The sequence below is a fragment of the Capsicum annuum genome, chromosome 3, assembly GCF_002878395.1.
Source record: "Capsicum annuum cultivar UCD-10X-F1 chromosome 3, UCD10Xv1.1, whole genome shotgun sequence".
In the NCBI taxonomy this organism is placed as follows: Eukaryota; Viridiplantae; Streptophyta; class Magnoliopsida; order Solanales; family Solanaceae; genus Capsicum; species Capsicum annuum.
This window is the reverse complement of record NC_061113.1, coordinates 20,616,775-20,640,541: the sequence shown is the minus strand read 5'-3', so window position 1 is coordinate 20,640,541 and position 23,767 is coordinate 20,616,775. Positions and strand designations below refer to the sequence as shown.

The window sequence follows — 23,767 nt, the reverse complement described above, 5'->3', positions numbered from 1 at the left end:
ACGTCATCCATCCACTTGTTTATTATCTTGAGCCGGGGGTCTATCGGAAACAACCTCTCGCGGTACGGACTGCATACATCTTACCCTCCCCAGACCCCACTTTGTGGGAATACAGTGGGTATGTTGTTGTTGATTCACTCAAAACAATATTGAATATTGCAAAAAGCTAAAAAGTACAAAATTTAAATAAAAAAGAAAGAAAGAAGAACTATCTATTTTTTATCAAAAAAAATTTAGAACTTTGAATTAAACAACTCAAATTTTTATATTAATAAAATAAAGTTTTTATAACAACATTCATGATAATATATTGCAAACAAATGACTAAAAAAATAACATCTTAGTAATTTAAATTAATCCTTACTTTTATAAGTACTAATATTACTTTATGAAGTTAAACGTTTAATAATACTATACTAAAAACATATAACAGATAAGAACAAAAGAAATTAAGACCGGGTATCGTACGACGGGTCTCGGAGCACAGAGACAACATCATTTCTGGGACAGGTATGGGTATACCTCCTCAAAGAGCAGTTTGAAAAAAAAAAATGTAGGTTGTCCCCTAAATATGTCGAAATGCTCAATCTATGTAAGGCCGACTCTGAATCCGGAAGTAGGGAAGTATGCAGTAATAATAAGCCCTACTCTCCGAGAAATTGACTCTGTTTGCAAAAATCTTAAAGTTCTCTTCAATTTGTACCACCCCATGAATTTTCTAATTTGGAATTGTAGAGGTTCTACGTCCTTGGAATTTAGGGAAAACTTTAGGGAACTGCTTCGTTCCCACAATCCCGCTTTAGTTGTTCTCCTTGAAACTCACAGGGCGGATCATCTCTCTATGCCCCACGAGTTTAACTTCTCCAATGTGGTTGCTGTCCCAGCTGAGGGACGAGCCGGAGGAATTGCCATTTTATGGCATGCGAATCTTTTAAATGTCAGCACTGTAGCTATCACGCATCAAGAGATTCACTGCATGATACAGGTAATCCCTTCTACTATTAAATGGCTTTTCTCGGCAATTTATGCCTTTAATAGTAGTTCTAGCAAACTTCTCCTATGGGGAAAATTTAAAAAATATTGCAGTGTCTTATAAGGGACCCTGGCTTTTGGGGGGAGACTTCAAAGAAGTTACTAGGTCAGTAGCAAAAATTGGCGTGCAAGGTCTGTCTAGCTCTCGTGCGGATAGGTTTTTGAACTGTCGTAACTATTGTGGGATGCTAGATCTAGGTTATTTTGGTAGTAAATTTACTTGGTCAAATCTTAGAAGAAATGGGGGACCTATTTTACAAAGGCTAGACCGTTTAACGGGTAATGCTAAGTGGCTAGACCTATTATTAGAGCTTTCACCTATGGTCCACTTTCCTAGAAATAAACCTTTTAGGTTTGAGACCATGTGCACTAGCCACCCTCAGTTCCCTCAAGTCATGAGTTCTTCTTGGACTAGGATGAACAATTTTCTTCTCCCTTCCATTGACCATTTCAAGGAACATGTAATAATTTGGAACAAAACAGTCTTTGGGAATATTTTTGCAAAAAAAAGAAAACTACTTGCAAGAATTGCCGGCTTACAATCTTCTACCTCTTACGCTTCTAGTCGGTTTTTACAAAATTTAGAGGTTAATCTCCTTTGGGAATATAATAGTGTTCTTCGTCAGGAAGAAGAATTCTATTCTGGAAATTAAAATCTCGAATAAATTGGTTAAATGAGGGCGATGCAAATACTAAATTTTTTGATAACTCTGTGCTTAATCGTAAAAGGAAAACCCGCATCATCTCCCTCGGAGATTTGGCGGGGAACTGGATAAGTGAAAAAAATCTTCTTGAGAACCACATTTTTTTTTAAACCAGTAACTTCTTTTCTTGAGAACCACATTGTCCAGTCTTTCCAGGATCTCTATACTAATGATCTGCAGAGTAGCTCAAGGCAATCCCTAGTTGCTACTTCAAGAATAATTCCTCTATCTTCTCATTCTTTCCTTGAAAGAGACTTGACTCGGGCTGAAATTACCACTGCAATAAACTCTTTCAAGCCCCATAAATCTCCTGGACTGGATGGGCTCCACCCCTTCTTTTGCCAGAAATATTGGAATATAATTGACAATTCTGTTGAGGACTTCTGCTTTGCTGTCTTCACCCATTGGGAAATCCCCCACTGCATCAACAACACTTACATCTGTCTGGTCCCTAAGTCCTCAAATGCTGCAACGATTGGGCAATGCAGACCCATTAGCTTGTTTAACACCATTTATAAGATCATTACTAAAATCCTGGTTAATCGCGTAAAACCCTTTCTCCAAGATTTGATTGGTCCTACGCAAGCTAGCTTCTTAGCCAATAGGAGAGTTGCGGATAATGCCATCTTAGTTCAAGAACCCCTCCACTACTTTAAGAGCTCTAAAAGTAAGAAAGGCTATGTTATGCTAAAAATTGATTTAGAGAAGGCTTTTGACCGCCTTGAAATGTCCTTAATTCGTGACACTTCTCTACTTCAACTTCCCTCTCAAATTGGTTACGCTCATCATGTCCTGCATCACTACCACTTCTGTTTCTATACTTGTTAATGGTAGTCCTATGCCTTCCTTTAATCCTTCGAGAGGCATTTGTCAGGGGGATCCCTTGTCCCCTTATATTTTCATCCTTTGTATGAAAAGACCCTCGCATTGTGTAGATGCAACAGTTGCACATAACTCTTGGTCACCTGTGAAGATTTCTCCTACGGGTCCTCCTTTATCTCATCTTCTATTCGCAGATGACATTATCTTATGTGGCAAACTCACCAGCCTAACCTGTAATACGATCTTGAATGTTTTGACTGGGTTTAGTGTTATTTCAGGTGAGAAAATAAACTATGCCAAGCCCTCCATGTTCTTCTCGTCAGATGCATCCTCCACTAGCAAAGCCATAGCCTTATCAACTATTAACATTAAAGAGGGAGTCAGGTTTGGAAAATACTTGGGGTATCCCATTTCAAATTCGAGGCTGACGAAAGGAGATTTTCAATTCTTTTTGGATAACTTTAAATCGCATCTGGCGGGTTGGAAAGCAAATTTCATGTCACCGGCGGGAAGAGTAACTCTCATCCGCTCTACTCTCAATTCTCTTCCAAATCACGTTGTGCAAGCTTTCAAGTTACCTTCATACGTGATTAAAAGAATGGATCGCTATGAGGGAAACTTCTTTTGGGGTTTAACTCCGACCAAAGAAAGATTCACCTCCTAAAATGGTCCTCCATTACTGCGACTAAGGCTAAGAATGGGCTCGGAATTCAAGATTTAACAACTAAAAATAAAGCTCTGCTTGCATCAACAGCCTGGAGATGCTGCCACTCCGCAAACTCTCTCTGGGCTGCAGTTCTTCAGCATAAATACCTGAGGCGTCCTCGTTTTCGTCTTATAACTCCACTCCTCACCTCTCTAGAACCTGGAAAACTTTGCAACTTGGGTGGAGTTACTGCCAAATGGGTGCCGGCGAATGGTCAGTTTGTTAAGTTCTTTACGGATCCTTAGATAAAACCAAATGTTCGCGTTCGGGATCTAATTCAAGGTCCTTTGCAACGTGGAGAGGATTCCATGTGTATATCATCCCTAAGAAATCTAGGAAATTGGTGCTTTATTCCTTATCCTTTGTCTTTCCTCCTAATATCCTTACTTTAATTTGTGCAGTCCATTTTCCTTAGATATGTAAGCTCTCATGACCGCATCTCCTGGGGCTTGATAAATTTAGGAGTTTTCACAGTTAAGTCTTGTTTTGAAGCTCTTAGTCAGGATTCTCCGGATCCATCCCCACCTTTGAATCTTGAGTGGATCTGGAAGCTTAGTGTAGCTCCAAAGATGAAGCAATTCATGTAGCTTCTTGGTCATGATAGGACTCCTACAGCTAACTATCTATTCCGCATCAATGTAGTCCAGTCCCCTTTTTGCACCTTATGTGACTCCCTTTGTTCTGAATCTAATAATCACATATTTCTATTATGCCCCAGGCTCTCTACTCTCTGGGCAAGCCTAGGAATAACTCAACAGATCCTCTTGATGGCTTTGGACTGCCCTACGCCCGTCGATTGGCTGCATAAGTTTGTGAAATTACTCTCTAAAGGTTTATTAACTGTGTACCTTCAAAAATCTTCTTTCCGTTTTGCCTCTGGGCCATCTGGATATCTAGGAATAAATCACTCTTCGACTTAAACCCCCCTCTGCTGCCCCTGCTGTCCTCAGTAATAAACCTTGCAAAATAATACTAGTTCCTTGCTGGCACCACAAATCATAAGAGACCCCGAGTCGCTATGTATGTTAAATGGAACCCTCCTATTCAATCACATTTTATGCTTAATACTGATTGTTCCTTCGAGCCAAACTCGGGTCAATGCTCCCCTGGGAGGAGTCTTTAGGAATTCCAACGGGGAATGGAGGCTTGGGTTTAAAAGTTATTGTCAGTCTGGTCAACCAATGGAAGGGGAAGCCCAAGCACTTCTGTTAGGATTAAGCTTAGGCGCAACAATATAATATTACCCCATTGGAAGTAAATATTGACTCACAACAACTTGAGAACATGATATCTGCTCCTGCTCATGATAACCCGAGCTTCGTCATGTATATCGGGAACAGAACCAACTAGCTGCTATGACCTATGCAACTACTACTACAATAATGCTAGATAATCCTACTACGGGTTCTATTAGTTTGTTTTGGGAACCTCCAACATCCTTGCTGAAAATTTTGCGTCCAGACAAACATGAAGTCCCTGTACTTAGACGAGTGAGAGTGCCGTCTACTGTTAATACTACTAGCTTGTCTAATAGTTGTACTACAGCTCTGGTTGTAAATACTAGTCCTACTGCTTCTACTACTACTCAGTTTGTAATAAAGAGTTCCCAAACTCCAGCTGTGTAAAGTTTTTGGTTATATAATATAAAACTACTACCCGTTTGCTAAAAAAAAAAAAAAAATTTGCGGCACGAAAGTGACGAAGTGTTTAAAACTTCTAATATTGTTTTGATGCTTGTGTATGATGATTATTGTTTAAAACTTCTAATATTATTTTGATGCTTCTGTATGATGATTATTAAAGTGTTATGACTTATGTATAAAATTATTTAGTTGGTGATTGTTTGTTAATTTTATACAAGGTCACACGAAAAAAAAATCTTTTTAGAGGAATCGAATTGAATTAAATCAAAATTAAAAAAAGTTAAAATTTAAAACTATTTGATGAACACTTTTCCGTAATAAGAAATTAAAGAATTGAAGTTCTCAAAATTCGAATCAAAGAATTGAATGTCCATCCTTATTCAAAATGAGATAATGATTACGAGGTTATTTAATACACCTAATCAAATACATAATAAACGAAGAATTAACTATCGGACTTAACAAATATAAATACATAATTAACCTGCACAACTTAAACTGTAGTTAATTACAATTTATAGTCTCCCCCTTTCTCGCCACTCTCATCGATCTCCCAATCTTGCACCCTTCCCCCCATTTTCCCCCCCCCCCCCCCCCCCCCCCTCTCTCTCTTATACAAAAGCAAATACAAAATAAAGATACTTGATTTCATTGATACAGATCAAATGATACAAATAAAAACATGCAAGCAAAATATAAATAATACTATCAACCACGATTTTATATATATGTATGTATATCAGATAGAAAGGTGGCTTAAAGATGATAATTTTTTAAAATAGGAATACCGAAGCCTAATTGAGGCTATTTTCTAAAAGTTTTTAATATTTTATTTTAAAATTAGGGTGTGTTGGGTATGAAGGAAAATATTTATCCAAAAAATATTTTTATAAGAAGTTAGTTTCTTACTTATTTTCTTATGTTTGGTTGGTGAATAAAAAATATTTTTTGAAAAAATATTTTCTAGTGTTTGGTTGGTGAATGAAAAAAAATATTTTTTAGAAAATAAATTTTAGTGTTTAGCTAAAGAGTAGAAAATATTTTTTATAAATATAATTTTCGAACCCAAAAAATATTTTTTTAGGGTGTGTTCAATATGGAAGAGAAAAATATTTTCAAGAAAAATAAATCGTTTCTTACTTATATTCTTGTGTTCGTTATACAAATAGGAAAATATTTTCTAAAATATTTAACAAAAAACAACGAGAACGAATAAAGTAAGAAGGGTGGGATATAAAAAAATTTATTTTTTAAAGTAAATTAAAAAATTAAATCTTTTCGTTTGGGGGAGGGGGGCTAGTGTGTTTGTGTGTGGAGGGGGATAAGAAAAAAAAGTTTTTTTTATTTGGAAAAAATTAAAATGATAATTTATTTTTTAAAAGAAATAGAGTAATACTTTTTCTTAGGGTGGGGGCGACGGCTAGTAGGGGGTAGGGTCAGGTAGGGTGTGAGAGTAGGGTAAGGAAAAATAATAACTTTTTAAAAATAATTTATTTTTTTAAAAAAAATTAATTTTTTAAAAAATGAATAAATAATTTAATTTTTTTAGGGTGGGGAAGGTGGTAGAGTGGGGGTTAGGTAGCAGGTGAGTAAGAAAAAAGTTTGAATTTTTTTTAAAAAAACTAAATATCTTTTTTGAATGGGAGTTGGTAAGGGTGGTTGGTTGGGGTAGGGGGGTTTTCTAATAAAAAAATTTAAATATTTTAAAAAAATTAAATATATTTTTTGATTGAGGGTGGGGTCGTAGGGGATTGGGTGTTGGAATAGAGGTGAGTGATTTTAAGAGTTGTATGAATATTTTAATTCGAGAGTGAGGTTGAAAGATAGTTTTGAAAAATATTTTTTTTACTTTTTGAAGGGTAATCATTTTCCTTATATTTGAGAAAAATAAGTTGATTTGAAAAAAATATTTTTCAAAACTTTTAATCCAATCAAACATAAAAAAAAAATAAAAAATGTTTTTTAAAAAATGATTTCTTTCGTACCAAACACACTCTTATTATTCCTTATTTTTCTGTGCAAAACAATGTCTTAATCTATAATGTATAATTTATATCTAGGGCTGTTCAAAATCGAACCGTATCCAATAAGTCACTCGCAAAATTGACTTATTGGTATTGGCTTATCAGATAAACGGTTGGTGAATGAATTGAATTTTTTTAATTAACGGCTTATTGGAGTGGGGATGGATTACATAATTTCCTTATTGGATAAACCGTTAACCCGTTAAGAATTACCATATATACTTATATTTTTTAACCTAAATATATAATATACATATTGATTTATATTATTATAAAATAAAAATTCAAACCTAATGGATCTATATTCTAACCTAAAGGCCCATTCCTAAATCCTAATTAACCCTTATATAAAATAAAAAATTAAACAGTGAAGTAACCAAAGCAAAGAAGCAAAACAACAGTCAGCAAAAGATTTGCCGACTTCAAATCCTTAATCCTAACTTCAAATCCTTAATCCTAATAAGTGTTTTGCGTAAGGTGTTTGCATTCAAGTAGAAAGTGTGGATGTCTAATAAATCGCCCGATAATTGTCTGATAATTATTTATCCGTTACCGAACCAACCGATATCTCATCTATTCGCTAGTGGATTTGTATATTTTAAAATCTATAACCGTTAAACCAGACCATTAAGTGTAATGGTCCATCCAATCCGTCCGATAAGCAGTCCTCTCTATATCTATAATATATTAAAGTGTGAAGACCTTTAAAAAGTGATTTGAACTTTTTGTCCTTCATTAAAAGATTCTGGAATAGACAAAATTGTCTTTTCACTTATTTTCTTTAATTATTATTTATTTTTATAATATTTAAAATTAAGGAGTCCTAAAATATTTTGGTAAGAGAGTAATATATTTTAAAAATTGAAGAGTTCAAAATTATTTGATATGAAAAAATATATGGTAATAAATATTAGTAGATTTAATATTTAAGGAGTTTTAAAATATATGGTAAGAAGAAGAACTATTTTGTCAAATAAAAAATTCAAACCAAATAGTAATATTCTTTTTACAAGACTTTTCTATTTAACATTAAAAACTAGATTTACAATTGAATACTATCCAATACTCATCGTATTATAACAAGAGAAATAATTATTCCATCGATTAATAAACACTTATTACTATAATTTTAAAAAAAATATGTCAAAACTATAATAATTTATTATTTTTATATTTAAAAATTATAATTAACGTAATATTATATTACGTGCAAAATACTTGCACTTAAATGTGCAGGAAGTTCATAGTTTGACCCTTGATTCTTTGCAAAGAATCTTCCTCATATTTGAAATTTTATTTATTCTCAATCAGGACAAAAAAAGATATGGAAATCTAAGGAATAATATATTTATTTACACATGGACACATATAAATAATATAAATGAACATGTAACTCAGAAATTATAAAACCTACTACGTCGGTGGTGGACACAACCTTTTCTGACGTCATTTGTCTTTTTCCTCTGTTTTTTATTTTATAAAACCCATAAAATGTTTTTGACCCATAAGTATAGGGTAAAATAGTTTTTACAAAAATACATACATAATTTGAAACGAAAGGAATATATTTTTCTGAACAATTTTTTACACTTTCGTCAATCCAACGCAATTGATGTTAAAATCTTTAAAAGTGGCATGATAAATAAAGAGACATTTAAAATTGGTCTAGGCAAGTAATACTCGAACTTTAAAAATGTATAATTTGACACCTCAATTTTATTTTTAATATGTCAGTTAAATATCTTAATTCATAAAATAATTATCTATACTTTTAAAATTTATATATCATGTTAATATTGGATAGTGGTGAAAGACAACAAAAATAAACTGAAGTGTTTAATTATCAATAAACAGTAAACACCAAATAAAGCTTATAGATGCTCAAAGTTTCAAATACCTACTTGTCAGCTGAGGTTTAAGTTTGAGTATTTATTATCTATTAGTACTTCTTGAACTCCCTTTTAATTTATTTTTTTTTTATGTATTTCTTAATCAAATTAAAAACAAAAAATTAGAATCTATAGTACTTTTCACGTATTGAATATCTAAGTTTTAATTTTAAAAGTTTAAATTAATATAATTTAACTTAGCTTTGAAACTTAATCAAAATGATTTGAAAATGAAAGGAGCAATTAAAGAGAAATGGAGGAAGTATTTAATAATTAATATTTTACAAAATCAAAAAATATTTGATCTTTTCCACAAAATTTACTCATGACACTCTTTATTTAACATATAAATTTAATAGTTTTTCTATCCTATTATATGTGACTTTTTTTTTAAGTCTGTCCTTTTTTGGGGACCTTGAATTAAAAGGAATAATTTAGTTTTTTGTAAAAGGAATAATTTTTTTTCTTTTTTTTAAAATATTTTTGCTCCAACAACTTTGCACAATTGTTGAACAATTTTGTATAGTTGTCGAACAATTTTGATAGTTGTTCAACAACTTTGCAAAGTTGTTCAACAACAATCAAAGTTGTTCGATAATTTTGAAAAGTTATTCAACAACTGTTCAAAGTTATTCGATAACTTTGATAATTGTTGAAACAACTAATGCAGTTGTCAAACAATTGTTCCAATTGTTTAAACAACTTTATATTTTTTAAATTAATAATATTGTAAAATCTACTTATTCCCTTTCTTTAATTAAAGACTTGAAAAGATCTTTCAACTCATTTTTCTCATAAAAAATCTCTTATTATTTTAAGAATAATGAGGGGTAAAAATAAAGTGGCTATAATAGATGATTATGTTGAAGTATCATATTCCCTCTCATTTAAAATAATTGATATTTTGATGTAACTAAAAAGAGAAGAATGTTATATAAAACTGTAAGATGATATTTTTTTGGAACGAATTAAAAAAAAATTTGAGTGTCACTTAAAATGATACGGAGGGATGAGCATCACGTAAAATGGCCCGGAGAGATTATTAATATATTTTAGTAACGAGTGTTACATATTTTCTTCGTTTCAAAATATTTGTTTCAAATTGAGATGACACATTAATTAAGAAAAATAATTAATAATATGTTTAGCTTACCATAACACCCCTATTAAATAATGTTGTACATTTTAATTTGAAGAAAAAGTAATTAATGCAAAGGTTAAAACATGAAAAAAAAAATTGTTTTTCTAGATTAATGAAAAAAGATGAAACCCACCAGTTATTATTATTATGAACTCAAATAAAAGAACAAAAATTTTGGATTAAATAAAATGAGACATTAAATTAAAAAAATTGGGATATGTAATTTAGGATGAAGGGAGTAAAATAATATGGAGGAATTACTATATTTAGTAATGAGTGTCACGTAAAATAATATAGAGGAATTAATATATTTTAGTAACAAAATGGTACGATGGAATTACTATATTTTAGTAACGAGTGTCACATAAAATGATATGAAAAAATTACTATATTTTAATTATGAGTATCACGTAAAATGATAAGAAGGGGTTAATATAATTTAGTAACAAAATGGTACGGAGGGATTGTTATATTTTAATAATAAATATCACGTAAAATGATACGGAGAAATTATTATATTTTAGTAACGAGTGCCACGTAAAATGATACAAGGGTTACTATATTTTAGTTTTCTTTGATATAAGCTAGTAGTCCAGTAGAGGAGGATTAAAAAAATAAATAAGTTGTCCAATAAGTCAAGTTTTTTAAATTAGGTAGTAGGGATAAATTGTTTTTGAATTTTTTTTAAAATTTTTCCTTCGAACAACTTATATTAGTTGTAGTTGTTCGACAATAACGCGTTCAACAACTAAGCACAGTTGTCCAATAGCTGCACTTAGATGTTGAATAACTAGACGTAGATATTCGACAATTGAGAAAAGTTTTTCAATAATTGTGCAAAATTATTCAGATAACTAACGTAGTTATCCCACAACTAATTCAGTTGTTCAGACAACTAACGTAGTTGTCCCGTTTTTTTAATTGAAAACTTGCCAGGCTTTCTGGCTCATTTTTCTCCCAGGTAGAGTGTGTAGCTTCTTCACATCAAGCATTTGGTGTTTCAATTCTACAGTCTTTGCAGTTATAATGGAGCACAACTCCCAAAGCATAATTCCAAGAGTAAAATTGGGTACACAGGGACTTGAGGTAGTACAACTTTTGAGCTATAATCTCAGTTTCTGCTTAGTTTTATTTAAGTTTTTGCATTCTGCCACAATCATTGATCACAAATCTTGAACAGTAACAGTAACAAAAAGTAGTGACAATCAATTAGCTTCCTTTTGGTCATAAATATTGAAGTTGAAAATTTGAGTTTATGAAATTGTGTTTGGACATGCATCTTAGTTGGAATTTTTTTGAAGTTTTATGAGCTAAAATGAAATTTCTCTTAAAATATTTGGAGATATTTGTGTTAAATTTTGTGAATTTTAATGGAGTGCAGACTAATCTGCCATTAGCATTTCTTAGCTGTAACTGCACAAGCTTGAAGAAGAATCTAGAAGAAGGAAGATATTTTTGTTTTCTCTCTCTGAAATGAGAGTAATACAACTTCTATTTATAGAGCATGCAAACACTGTGAGTGCTACTTCTTATACTTGTGATAGCTCATATGACAGCTGTCACTCCAGACTCTAACTAACCACATTCTCCTTTTTTCTAACAAACTTCAGCACTCTATCAACTGTCACTTTACATTTTAACAGTCCACCTCAAGCTGGAGGGTGAAATACATCTAACACTCCAAGCTTGGAAAGAAGAGAGTGGTGTTGAGTTACTCCCAACCCTTTAGTGAACAGGTCTGCTAGTTGTGCCTTTGTCTGCAAATACTCTGTCTTGATCAGGCCTTCGTTGATTTTTTCTCTTACAAAATGACAATCGATCTCTATGTGCTTTGTTGTTCATGATAGATGGGGTTTGCAGCTATTTGCATCGCTGCCTTGTTATCACAACATAGTGTTATTGGTATATTCAATGAGATCCCCAGGTCGTCCAGTAAACCAACTAACCAAACCACTTCTGACACTGCTGTAGCCATGCTCCTGTATTCCGCCTCAGCCGAGCTGCGACTCACTGTGTGTTGTTTCTTGGACTTCCACGAAATCAGTGAACCTCCCAGCTGCACCACATACCCTGACATCGACCTTCTTGTATTCGGGCATGCTGCCCAATCCGAGTCACAAAATGCCATCAAACTCAAGTCTGCATGTCTCTTCAAGAGTATACCTAGACCTGGTGCCTGCTTCAAGTATCTTACTACCCTTAGAGCTGCATCCCAATGTGAAACCTTGGGGTGTTGCATGAACTGGCTTAAAACCTGGACTGCAAAGCATATGTTCGGCCTTGTAATAGTGAGATAAATGAGTTTCCCTATTAGTTTCTGATAGCTGGTGATATCTGACAACTCTGGATCATCATTCTTTCCTACCACTTGATTATAATCTACAGTAGTAAGCTTTACATTTTGCTCCAGTGGTGTTGAAGCTGGTTTAGCACCGCTCATTCCAATCCCAGAGATCAATTCTAGGGTGTATTTTCTTTGATTCAGTAGGATCCTTTTGTTGGATCTCATAACTTCAATCCCTAAGAAATATCTGAGAATACCCAAGCCCTTTACCTTAAATTTATTATGCAGTGTTTGTTTGGCTTCATCAATCAAGTGTTGTGAACTTCCCGTAATCAACAAGTCATCTACATAGACTAACACCACAACAATATCTTGTGCATTTTTCTTGGTAAATAGGGAGTGATCATAATGGCTTTGGCAGTAATCACCTTCTATAAGAGCATTGGACAGTTTAATGTTCCATTGCCTTGAAGCTTGCTTCAAACCGTACAATGACTTTACTAACTTGCATACTTTGGTCTCACCATGTGTTTGAAACCCCTGAGGCACATTCATATACACATCTTCATATAGATCTCCTTGTAAGAAGGCATTATTGACATCCATTTGATATAGAGGCCACTCTTTAGCTGCAGCAACTCCAATAACTAATCTAACTGTAACCATTTTTGCTACTGGTGAAAAAGTTTCATAGTAATCTAGGCCTTCTTGTTGTGTGTATCCTTTTGCAACCAATCTAGCTTTATACTTGTCCACCTCACCATTGGCCTTGTACTTGATTTTATATATCCATTTTGAACCAATAGTGTGTTGACCAGCAGGTAGGTCTACCAGATCCCATGTATGGTTGGCTTCTAAAGCATTGATCTCATCTTGCATAGCTGAGATCCATTTTGGATCTTTGGAAGCCTCTTGGAAGGTAGAAGGTTCAGTAGGAGAAGAAAAAGAGCTCAAATAGGCTTGGTAGGATTTGGATAAGTGAAAATAAATCACATTATTGGCGATAGGGAAAGGACAATTGGTGGAAGATGTGGTTGGAAAGACATAGTCATTATGCCAAATTGGTGGTTTGTGATGTCTAACAGGCCTAACAGATGGTGCTACCACAGCTGGTGGTACAAGTGGTGTAGTAGGAGATGCTGGATCTTCAGAAATTACATCTTCTGGAGCAGGGGACATGACATCATTTTGTCTGAACTCTGAAAGTGCAGCATCATCAGCATGCAGAGAAGGTGGTGTACCAAGTGTTGCAATGTCAGCATGATATAGAGGTTGAGCAGGTCGCGGGATGTCCGTAGCAATGTGCTTAGCTGGGGTATGTGGTGAAATGATCACACTAGGTACAACAAGGTCAGCTTCAGGTGTGGGCATTGCACTAAACATATCACCTATCTCATCTTCATCTGGAGCCTTGAAGGGAAAAGAAAATTCTCTGAACATCACATCCCTGCTAACAAAGAATGTGTTATCATCTAAGTCAAGAACCCTTTCTGAGTTTCGGAATACCCAATGAACACAGCTCTTCTGGCCCTGCATCCAAATTTATCTAGGTTGGGAAGCCTACTAGCAAAGCAAAGACAACCAAACACCTTCAAATGATCTAGTGATGGTGACTTCCCATACAACAGTTCATAAGGGGACTTTCCATCCAAAACAGGAGAGGGCAGCTTATTGATGAGATATACTGCCGTTTTCACACAATTACCCCAAAACTTTATAGGCATAGCACTTTGAAACTTCAAGGCTCTGGCCACTTCCAAAATGTATCTATGCTTTCTCTCCACAACTTCATTTTGTTGTTATGTATAGGCACAACTACTTTGATGGATTATGCCATGGTTAGTAAATAAAGCATTGCATTTAAAGTTAAAAAACTCTGATCCATTGTCAGTTCTAACAACTTTTACAGAACTAGTAAATTGGTTAGAAACTAACACAAGAAAATCAATCAACACAACAATTACTTCACATTTAGATTGAATCAGACATGTCCAAGTGTACCTACTGAAGTCATCAACAATTGTAACAAAATAATATTTTCTATCAAGGTAGGTATCTTGTACGGGCCCCAAACATGCACATGTAGTAAGTCAAAACAGTTACTACTTTTACTGGTGCTTACAAGAAACTTTATTCTATGTTGCTTTGCCAAAGGACAAACACTACATTGTTCCTGAACATCATCTCTTGAGAATGTGTTGGAAAGAGTTGAGATATGCTTCATCACTCTTAAGGAGGGATGACCAAGCCTGTCATGCCACAATTTTGCATCATCTGCTATTCTTTTAGCTGAAGCTACTGTTGCATTTAGCTCTTCTTTCAATATGTACAAACCGTCTCTTTCTCTACCAATCCCCATCACATTGCCAGTATAAAGTATAAAGACCCTGAAATACACAGAAATCAGGGGAAAAACAAACTGAACAACAGAGATCCTTGGTTAGCTTGCCAACTGAGAGGAGATTAAACTTAAACTCTGGTACATGCAGCACATCATGTAGTTTTTGACCTCCTTGGATGTTCTCACTACCAATTTTTTCAATGTCACACCTACCTCCGGTTGGAACTTGCACTTTACTACTGCATTTAGCTGCTAAGCCCTTAAGATCACTTAAGAGTTCCCTACAGGGTGTAATGTGATGTGTAGCCCCTGAGTCTACAATCCACTCACAAGTTTGGGACAATAATGAGGCCATACCTGCCATGTTAGAATAACATCCCGAACTTGAAGGATGATCACCTTTTTCCACCTGCTGCAAGTATTGTTTTTCTGTGAATTGATAATTTCCTGTATCATGCCCTTTGGAGTATACCATACGAGCTTCAGCTTCTTCATTTTCTAAGCTCTTAACATGAAGTCCACCTAAGCCTGGACCTCTCACAAGTGCTTGTGAACTATTTCCTGTAATAGATGAATTTACCCTTGCCTTGAATTCTCCATGTTGATTAAGCTTTTTTTTGCTTTTAAAGTCAGGTGGATATCCAACTCTCCTATAGCAATCAATAGACAAATGTCCCTTATACCCACAGTACATGCAAGCTTCCCCTTGCTTGTCTCCGGTTGCGGATTTTTTGTACCTGAAATTGTTTCCTCGGCCTGCCAGCATCATTAGTGGATCTTTGTTGATATCCTCCACTCCTAAAGCTCTTTGACTCTCCTCTTGAACAGTCATAGCATAAGCCTCATTTATTGACATTACTGGCTTCCTTAAAAGAATATTACTTCGAATATTGCTATAGCTTTCATTCATCCCCATCAGAAACTGCATCAAACGCTGGGATCTCAAATGCTCCACATAGGATGTAGATTTTGCACAAGTACATGACGGCAAAGGAACTGTTACATCAATTTCATCCCACAGATCCTTCATTTTCGAGTAGTAAGCAGTTACAGTATCAGTCCCTTGACGCATTGTTGCTATTTCAGTCCAGAGATGATAAATCCTAGTCAAATTTGTTCGATCGAATCGTTCCTTGAAATCTAACCAAATTGCTTTAGCACTGGATGCATACACAGTGCCGGGAATCAAGTAGGGTGCAACTGTACTTCCAATCCATGACAACACAATTGCATTACATTTTTCCCATTGTTCCGCCAAATCTCCTCTGTAATTGCTCTTAACACACGTTCCATCAACAAAACCAAGTTTTCCTTTTCCCCTTAGGGCTAGTTTCATCGATTTGCTCCACAGTGCATAATTCTCAGGCCCTGTGAGCTTGATTGGGACAATAACCAGCCCTGGAGAATCAGAAGGTTGAAGATAAAGAGGGTAATTATGATCCAAAACTTGTTACCGCGTTTTCCGACATGATTTCTTTCTTCTCCGACTTACAAATTGTAACTTTTTCCCGTGATTTCTGCCGCAATTGCACGCTACGAGATCGCTAACTTTGATACCATGTTAAATTTTGTGAATTTTAATGGAGTGCAGACTAATCTGCCATTAGCGTTTCTTAGCTGTAACTGCACAAGCTTGAAGAAGAATCTAGAAGAAGGAAGATATTTTTATTTTCTCTCTCTGAAATGAGAGTAATACAACTTCTATTTGTAGAGCATGCAAACACTGTGAGTGCTACTTCTTTCACTTGTGACAGCTCATATGACAGCTGTCACTCTAGACTCTAACTAACCACATTCTCCTTTTTTCTAACAAACTTCAGCACTCTATCAACTGTCACTTTACATTTTAACAATTTGATCGAAATAAATGCCAAATGCTAGCTTAGTTTCAGGTAGATATTTTTTGTTTTTGGTTCAGAATCCATTTTAGCTTTCAGGATACCATCTAACCTCCTGCGTTACTCGGACTCTTTAAAAATGTGATCAGGTGTGTATCATATTCTCCAAAAGTATGTATTTTTGGAGAACCTGACACGGATGATGCATCAAAATTAAAGAGTCTGGCTTTTGACTGTCTAAGTGCAGTGCAGCAAGGTGCTAATGCGTTATGCTGCTGGATTTACTGCTGCCACTAACCCTTGGATAGTCGACTCCGGAGCCACCCATCACATCACCACGGAGCCACACAACCTACATCCATACCATGGTAACGAGGATGTCTCTATGGGTGACGGTAACAAAATTCCCATCTCTCACACTGGTTCTACTCAATTAAATGCATCAAATAATGTTTTTAAGCTATCTCACACTCTTTGTGCCCCATCTATTAAACGCAAACTTCTCTCTGTTTCAAAATTTTGTCAAGACAATTCAAAGTCCATTGAATTTTTTCCCTTTGACTTTGTTGTGAAGGATCTGAAAACGCGGAAACTGCTGGTGCACGGTCGGACCAACAATGGACTGTATGAGTGGCCTATTTCACATCCCTAAGCTCACATGACCGCCACATCTTCTCCTCTCACTACTTGGCATCAATGTTTGGGTCATCCTCACTTTAGAGTTCTTAGGTTTATTTTAAATAAATTCTCGCTACCGTTTCATGAGTGAGACAAACCTTTTTATTGTAATTCTTGCTTATCTAATAAAGCTCATCGGCATCCTTTTACTCAATTATCATTGTGTAGCTCTAAACCGCTTCAAATAATCTTTAGTGATTTATGGGGGCCATTACTAGTCTTATCTCTTGACAAGAAATTGTATTATTGTATTTTTGTTGATCAATATACGAAATATATTTAGCTCTATACATTAAAAAATAAAAGTGAGGTTAGAGAGATTTTCCAAAAATTCCATCCTATGATGGAAAAGCATTTTGACACCAAAATATTATCACTTTACACTGATGGTGGAGGAGAATATAAAAGTCTTGACCCTTATCTCTCACTTCACGGAATTGAGCACCTCTTTACTCCACCATATACGCCTCAACGAGTTGCGCTTGCGGAACGACGACATCACGATATTGTCGAAACTGCAAGAACGCTCTTACATGAGGTGTCCCTTCCTCCCCAATTTCGGTCTTTCGCGTGTCATCACACGGTCTACCTCATTAACCATTTGCCCACCTCTCAACTAGATAACCAATCCCCATTCCAGCTTCTACTTGGAAAATTGCCTGACTATAGCTCCCTGCGAATTTTCGGTTGTTTATGCTATCCATGGCTTAAACCATACTCCAAAAATAAACTTGAACCAAAATCCACCCCGTGTGTCTATCTCGTATTTTCCTTATCTCATCACTGTCACTAGTGTTTTGACCCAATTTCCGCAAAGGTATATTTATCTCGCGATGTGCAATTTATTGAGAATGTTTTCCCTTTCAAAACCATGTTCTCCAATATTGCCATCAAATCACCTCACCTAAAATGGGACAATATCACGGTTTCATATTCTTCTGATCCCACACCCAAACTTACCAAAACTACGGAGCTTCCAATTCCATTAGAAATAAATGCCCAAACACCTGCAGAGCCTCGCTCAGTATCTTCTCCTTCTCTAGCAGAGTTACAGGCCAACTCACGCTCACAATCCAACTCCGACAGTGAACCAACGGTGGATGCAGCTTCTCCTTTCCCAGGTAAATTTCTATTACCTTCATCTTCTACAATCCTCTCACCCTACTGCCCAACAGCTCACGCCACCAGCCCTCCCTACAAATATACCAACGCATATACCCACAAACACAAATTACAGCTGCCGTCCTATCTTTGTTTATCATTGCAGGAACACAATTCCATCTACACCCATGGTTCATCAGCCAACCCCTGAGTTGGAGCTCGCTCCCTCATCTCCTAAATGTCTCTCTCCTCCTACCCGTGTTGTCACTCGCTCCCAAAACAATATCACCAAACCCAAACAAATTTTTGATTACTTGGCTAAATTGAACCCCACCACCACACCCACCACTGTCAAACAAGGACAAAAACATCCTGAGTGGCGTGAAGCGATGAAACAGGAACTTGATGCTTTAATTAAAAACCAGACTTGGGAACTTGTTCCTCCTGACCCAACTAAAAATATTGTTTCCTACAAGTGGCTTTTCAGGATAAAAAAGAAAGCAAATAGGTCTATTGATTGATATAAAGCACGACTAGTTGTGAAAGGCTTCACTCAAAGGCCGGGCATTGACTTTCACGCGACTTTCAGCCCAGTCGTCAAGCCTACCACGGTCAAAATAATACTTTCTGTGGCACTTTGCCATAACTGGACTCTCCGCCAGCTTGATGTCAACAATGCATTTCTCTAGGGCAACCTGGACGAGGAGGTGTACATGGCACAACGGGTTTCACTAATGATGACAAATCCACTCACATATGTTGGTTACGCAAGGCAATCTATGGCTTGAAACAAGCCCCTCAGGCATGGTACAATGCCCTCACGGGTTATCTTTCCTCCATAGGATTTATTAAGACGAAATCGGATGCCTCCTTACTTGTCAGGCAGGGTCTAGGTGACACAATGTTTATCCTTGTCTATGTGGATGACATCATTGTTACAGGGAGCAACACTTTTCAGGTTGATCAGGTTATTGCTTCCCTTGCTTCTAAGTTTTCTGTTAAAGATTTAGGTAATCTTCACTAGTTTCTTGGTGTTGAACTGATACGCAGCTCTGACGGTTTAATTCTCACCCAAGCAAACTATGTGAATGAGATCCTGAATGATGAATTAATGACCGACTATAAAAGTGTCCACACGCCAATGAGTGCATCTGAGCTAATCACGTTATCTGATGGTACTCACTTGACTGATGCAACACGTTATCGTCGGGTCTTAGGCAGGCTTCAATACCTATCTTTCACTAGACCGGACATTGCATATGCAGTAAATAAGTTGTCTCAATTTATGCAAGCACCATCAGATCTCCATTGGAAAGCTATGAAACGTGTTCTTCGTTACCTGCGTGGCACTATCCAACTAGGCCTACGTGTAACCCCCATTGAGGACTTCAATCTGCATGTGTAATCTGATGCGGATTAGGGTGGGGACATTGCTGACAGAGTTTCCACATCCGGGTATATCCTGTTCCTTGGTTACAATCCGATTAGTTGGTCCTCAAAGAAGCAAAATACAGTCTCTCGCTCCTCCACTGAGTCTGAGTATAGGGCAGTGGCTAATGCCCTTTCTGAAATCCTGTGGGTGACCAATCTCCTCGCTGAGCTGCGCTTTCCAGTACATCAGATGCCTACCATTTATTGTGACAATCTTGGAGCCACATTCCTGTGTAAAAATGGTCCTCCATAGCAAAGTGAAGCATGTTGCAGTGGACCTTCACTTTGTTCGCCACCATGTCAACATCAAAAAGGTTCGAGTTGTTCATGTTCATGCTGCCGATCAAATCGCTGACACCCTCACTGCCTAAGCCTGCTTTTGGGAAGAATATATTCAAGTTAGGCTTAGTGACTCATCGCCTAACTTGAGGGGGCGTATTGAAACATCACGTGTAATATTAGTCAGTATTTCTGTTTATTTAGGACTAGTCTAGTTTAGTTAGTTTAGAACTCATCTTAGTTTATCTGTAACTCTATTTAATACGCTTTATGCTTCATTAATAAAACATACTCTTCTATCAGCACTTACTCTGCGTTTACAGAAACAACCTCTGGCAGAAATGCAGGGTAAGGCTGCATACAATACATCCTAGTGGTCTCTCCCTTCCCCGGACCTTTGTGCATAGCGGGAGCTCTAGTGCACAGGGCTGCTGCCCCCTTCTATAAGTGCTGCTAACATACTTGTTCTTTCTATATTACAAGTAATTTTTTGAACCTTTTTCTTCATCTGCGCAATTCTTTTCCATGCATGCGCTAACTTGTGCTTTGCGCTTAAGCCCCAAAAGACACCTGACTTTTATTTTTCTGTAGCTTTTTAGCCGTTTACAAAACTGATCCTCAAAGATTATAGTTACACTTTTGCACATGTAATTATCCCACTTTTCATTCTCCTTGAGTATTCATTTCAGTAGTTCACTGAACTGAGAGATGACTATTCACATACAGAAGGTTGTTCGGTTTAGACAATTCTGAAATTTCTGTGAGCTATGAGGAAATTCTTGCTAAAAGAAAAGCCAAAGAATTACTTCTATGATATACCAGAAGCTTTTAAAAATTAAGTAAATTGCTTCTTGTTGCCAGGTCTCCAAACTAGGCTTTGGTTGTTTAGGACTATCTGGAATAATGAATACTCCTCTGTCACATGAAGCCGGATGCTCAATCATAAAGGAAGCATTCAATAAAGGCATCACCTTCTTTGACACATCCGATTTATATGGGCATGAAGGCGACAATGAAATAATGGTTGGAAAGGTATGTTCAGCTGATGAGAAGAGAAGTATCTTTTCGATCAATGTTATGTTCTGTTTGAAGATTTTTGATCAATTAAATCACCCTGTATTGGGAATTAAGTACTCCCAACTTTGAGAGTGCACGTCTAGACACTTCAACTCATCTTCACTATATTAGTTGAACGCTCCATCTTACAAAATGATTATTTAGACACCTACAAAATTTATGTGTCACGTTTCCACGAGACACAATGGAATGAGTTGGAGCATTTAGTTGCCGGTTGAGACCGAGTTGAGGTATCTAGATGTGCACTCTCAAAGTTGGGAGTGGTTACTTGCTAGCTGAGACCAAGATTGAATGTCTGTATATGTATAAATTCATAAACGGTCATTGTGATAACCAGGCACTGAAGCAGCTTCCCCGTGAGCAAGTCCAACTGGCAACCAAATTTGGGTTGATACTTTCTGAAGATTTCCAGTTTCATGTCAAAGGCTCTCCAGAATATGTACGGAAATGCTGCGAAGAAAGTCTGAAGCGGCTTGATGTAGACTACATTGATCTATATTATCCTCACAGAATAGACACAACTGTGCCTATAGAGAACACTGTAAGTATCTGATCTTTATCTGTGGCTCTTACATTTTGTGATATATGTGTTATCTAGAGAAACTTGATTTATGAATCAATTTCATGAGGGAAGATGGAGGAACTCAAGAAATTAGCCGAGGAGGGAAAGATAAGGTACATTGGCTTATCGGAAGCCAGTGTGGACACAATTAAGAGGGCACATGCTGTTCATCCCATCGCTGCTGTACAATTGGAGTATTCTCTTTGGACCCGTGAAATAGAAGAGGATGTAATTCCACTTTGTAGGTATGTTCGAAATTAATAACTTCTCTTCCTCTCAAAAATTAAGATATATCCATCATCAACATTTTGCACAATATAAGTCATAATTTTTTCTCTCTAAATTTCTCTATTTTTCTTATGTAGTTTTGATTTCCTTAATGATTTAACATTCGATAGGTAGAAAAACAGAACTCCTTAATCTTTCGTAACATTTCCTTTGCCTTCTTTATGCAGGGAACTGGGAATTGGAATTGTTGCATATAGTCCCCTTGGCCACGGGTTCTTTGGAGGGAAAGCAGTCACAGAAAGCTTGCCTGAGGGAAGTATGATGGTAAGTAATGTATACAAAAAAGCATTTGATCAATGAGCTAGTTAGTACTTGTTATATATCATGTTCCTTATCAGCTAGTTATGAAGTATTCATCATATTCACTTTTTATTGTTTGTTATAACCGTATAAATAGAAGGAGCGAAAGGTTTGAAAGAACTGACACAGGAAATGGCACAGGCAACCACTTCTACGTCGCGTTTGTAATATAGCAACATAGTGTAAAATAGGGATACATGTTTCTTTTGGTGCTTGAAAATGAGACCTTGGTGAAAATCCTTTTGTCATATGTTAGGGAGGTCGATAAAGATGAACGAAAAGATGTGGAGTTATGTTTGTTATCTCAATCTCTTTTTTACTTCAGGCCGCGCTCCCAAGGTTTAATGAACAGAATTTGGAGAAGAACAAAGTTCTATACACACGATTCGCGAACTTAGCAGCAAAGCATGGTTGCACACCTCCTCAACTAGCTTTAGCATGGGTTATGCATCAGGGAGACGATGTAATTCCAATACCTGGTATGATACCTTCTTTGTTACAAATGTTTATACAGGTTACATTTTCTATCAATTCAACTAATTCCTCAACTCTCGAAGTCTAGTTAGATCAATTTTTGCTAACTGCAATACTTTCGTGTGTCTTAAGAGTATGCGTATTCAAATAAAGCAAGTTGTCCTCACTTCAATCCATGAGGTGAAATAGTCTAGTGATGTTTCTTTAACCTCTTTTTACCATTGTATTGCAGGAACAACAAAGATCAAGAACCTCAATGACAATATCCAATCTGTAGGAGTGAAACTTACACCAGAGGATTTGAAGGAAATTACTGACACAATTCCTATTAGTGAAGTCTTTGGAGAAAGAGACCATGCAGTAATATCCAAGTACGATTATCGGTTCGCTAATACACCATTAAAGAATTAAATCGCCTAATCTGTGTTTCAATAACTGGGCTGATCTTCCTTTGATGGTGTACCCCTTGTCAATTATCCTTTGCCAGGATATGGACATTCCTAAATTAAGCTTCCACAAGCATATCATGCTATAATGTCTTGGACATTCTCCTTGTATCATTTAATAGTTATGTTGTTGTCCCAACCAGTACTATTAATATTATTCTACCATTACCTTATTTTATATTGTTGTTTCTTTTACATTGCTTTTGTATACTGTCTTTAATCTTGAGCCGGGGGTCTATCGGAAATAGCCTCTCTACCTCTTTAGAGGTAGTGGTATGGGCCCCACTTTGTGGGAATATACTGGGTTTGTTGTTGTTGTTGTTTCTTTTACATTGGTAATCCTCTAAGTTGCTCGGATTCTCCAAAATTATATTGTTGTCGCACCTGTGTCAGATCCTTCAAAAAATACACTATTTTTGGAGAATTCAACACGCAATAGTCGATATCTTTGAAGAGTCCGAACAACATTGACTATTCTTGCTATTTTTGCTGTCAATATTCTACCTTTCTTTGATATTTTCATTTGTGCTTCTTTACTCTTTTTTTTTTCTTAATTTCTCTAGACTTGTTTTGTAAAAACTTTTTTTTTGAGCCGAGGGACACCCTTACTCCACAGAGGCAATATAGCCAATACATATACGTTGAAATTAGTTAGAAGATTGCAATTTAGTAAATCTTGTTTTTAAAATTCAAATGTCAACATATTG

At 36.1% G+C, this 23,767-nt stretch overlaps 1 protein-coding gene across 1 annotated transcript; it reads left to right on the top strand.

Annotated features, from left to right (window-relative positions):
- Positions 1 to 419: 419 nt before the first annotated feature.
- On the top strand, positions 420 to 23,255 carry LOC107864161 (perakine reductase). The gene is made up of 8 exons (XM_016710449.2): positions 420 to 985; positions 10,898 to 11,047; positions 20,775 to 20,945; positions 21,328 to 21,531; positions 21,625 to 21,797; positions 22,008 to 22,104; positions 22,466 to 22,619; positions 22,847 to 23,255. The coding sequence occupies exons 1-8, from the start codon at positions 572 to 574 to the stop codon at positions 23,023 to 23,025; spliced, it is 1,542 nt and encodes a 513-aa protein (XP_016565935.2). The 5' UTR covers positions 420 to 571; the 3' UTR covers positions 23,026 to 23,255.
- Positions 23,256 to 23,767: the final 512 nt, after the last annotated feature.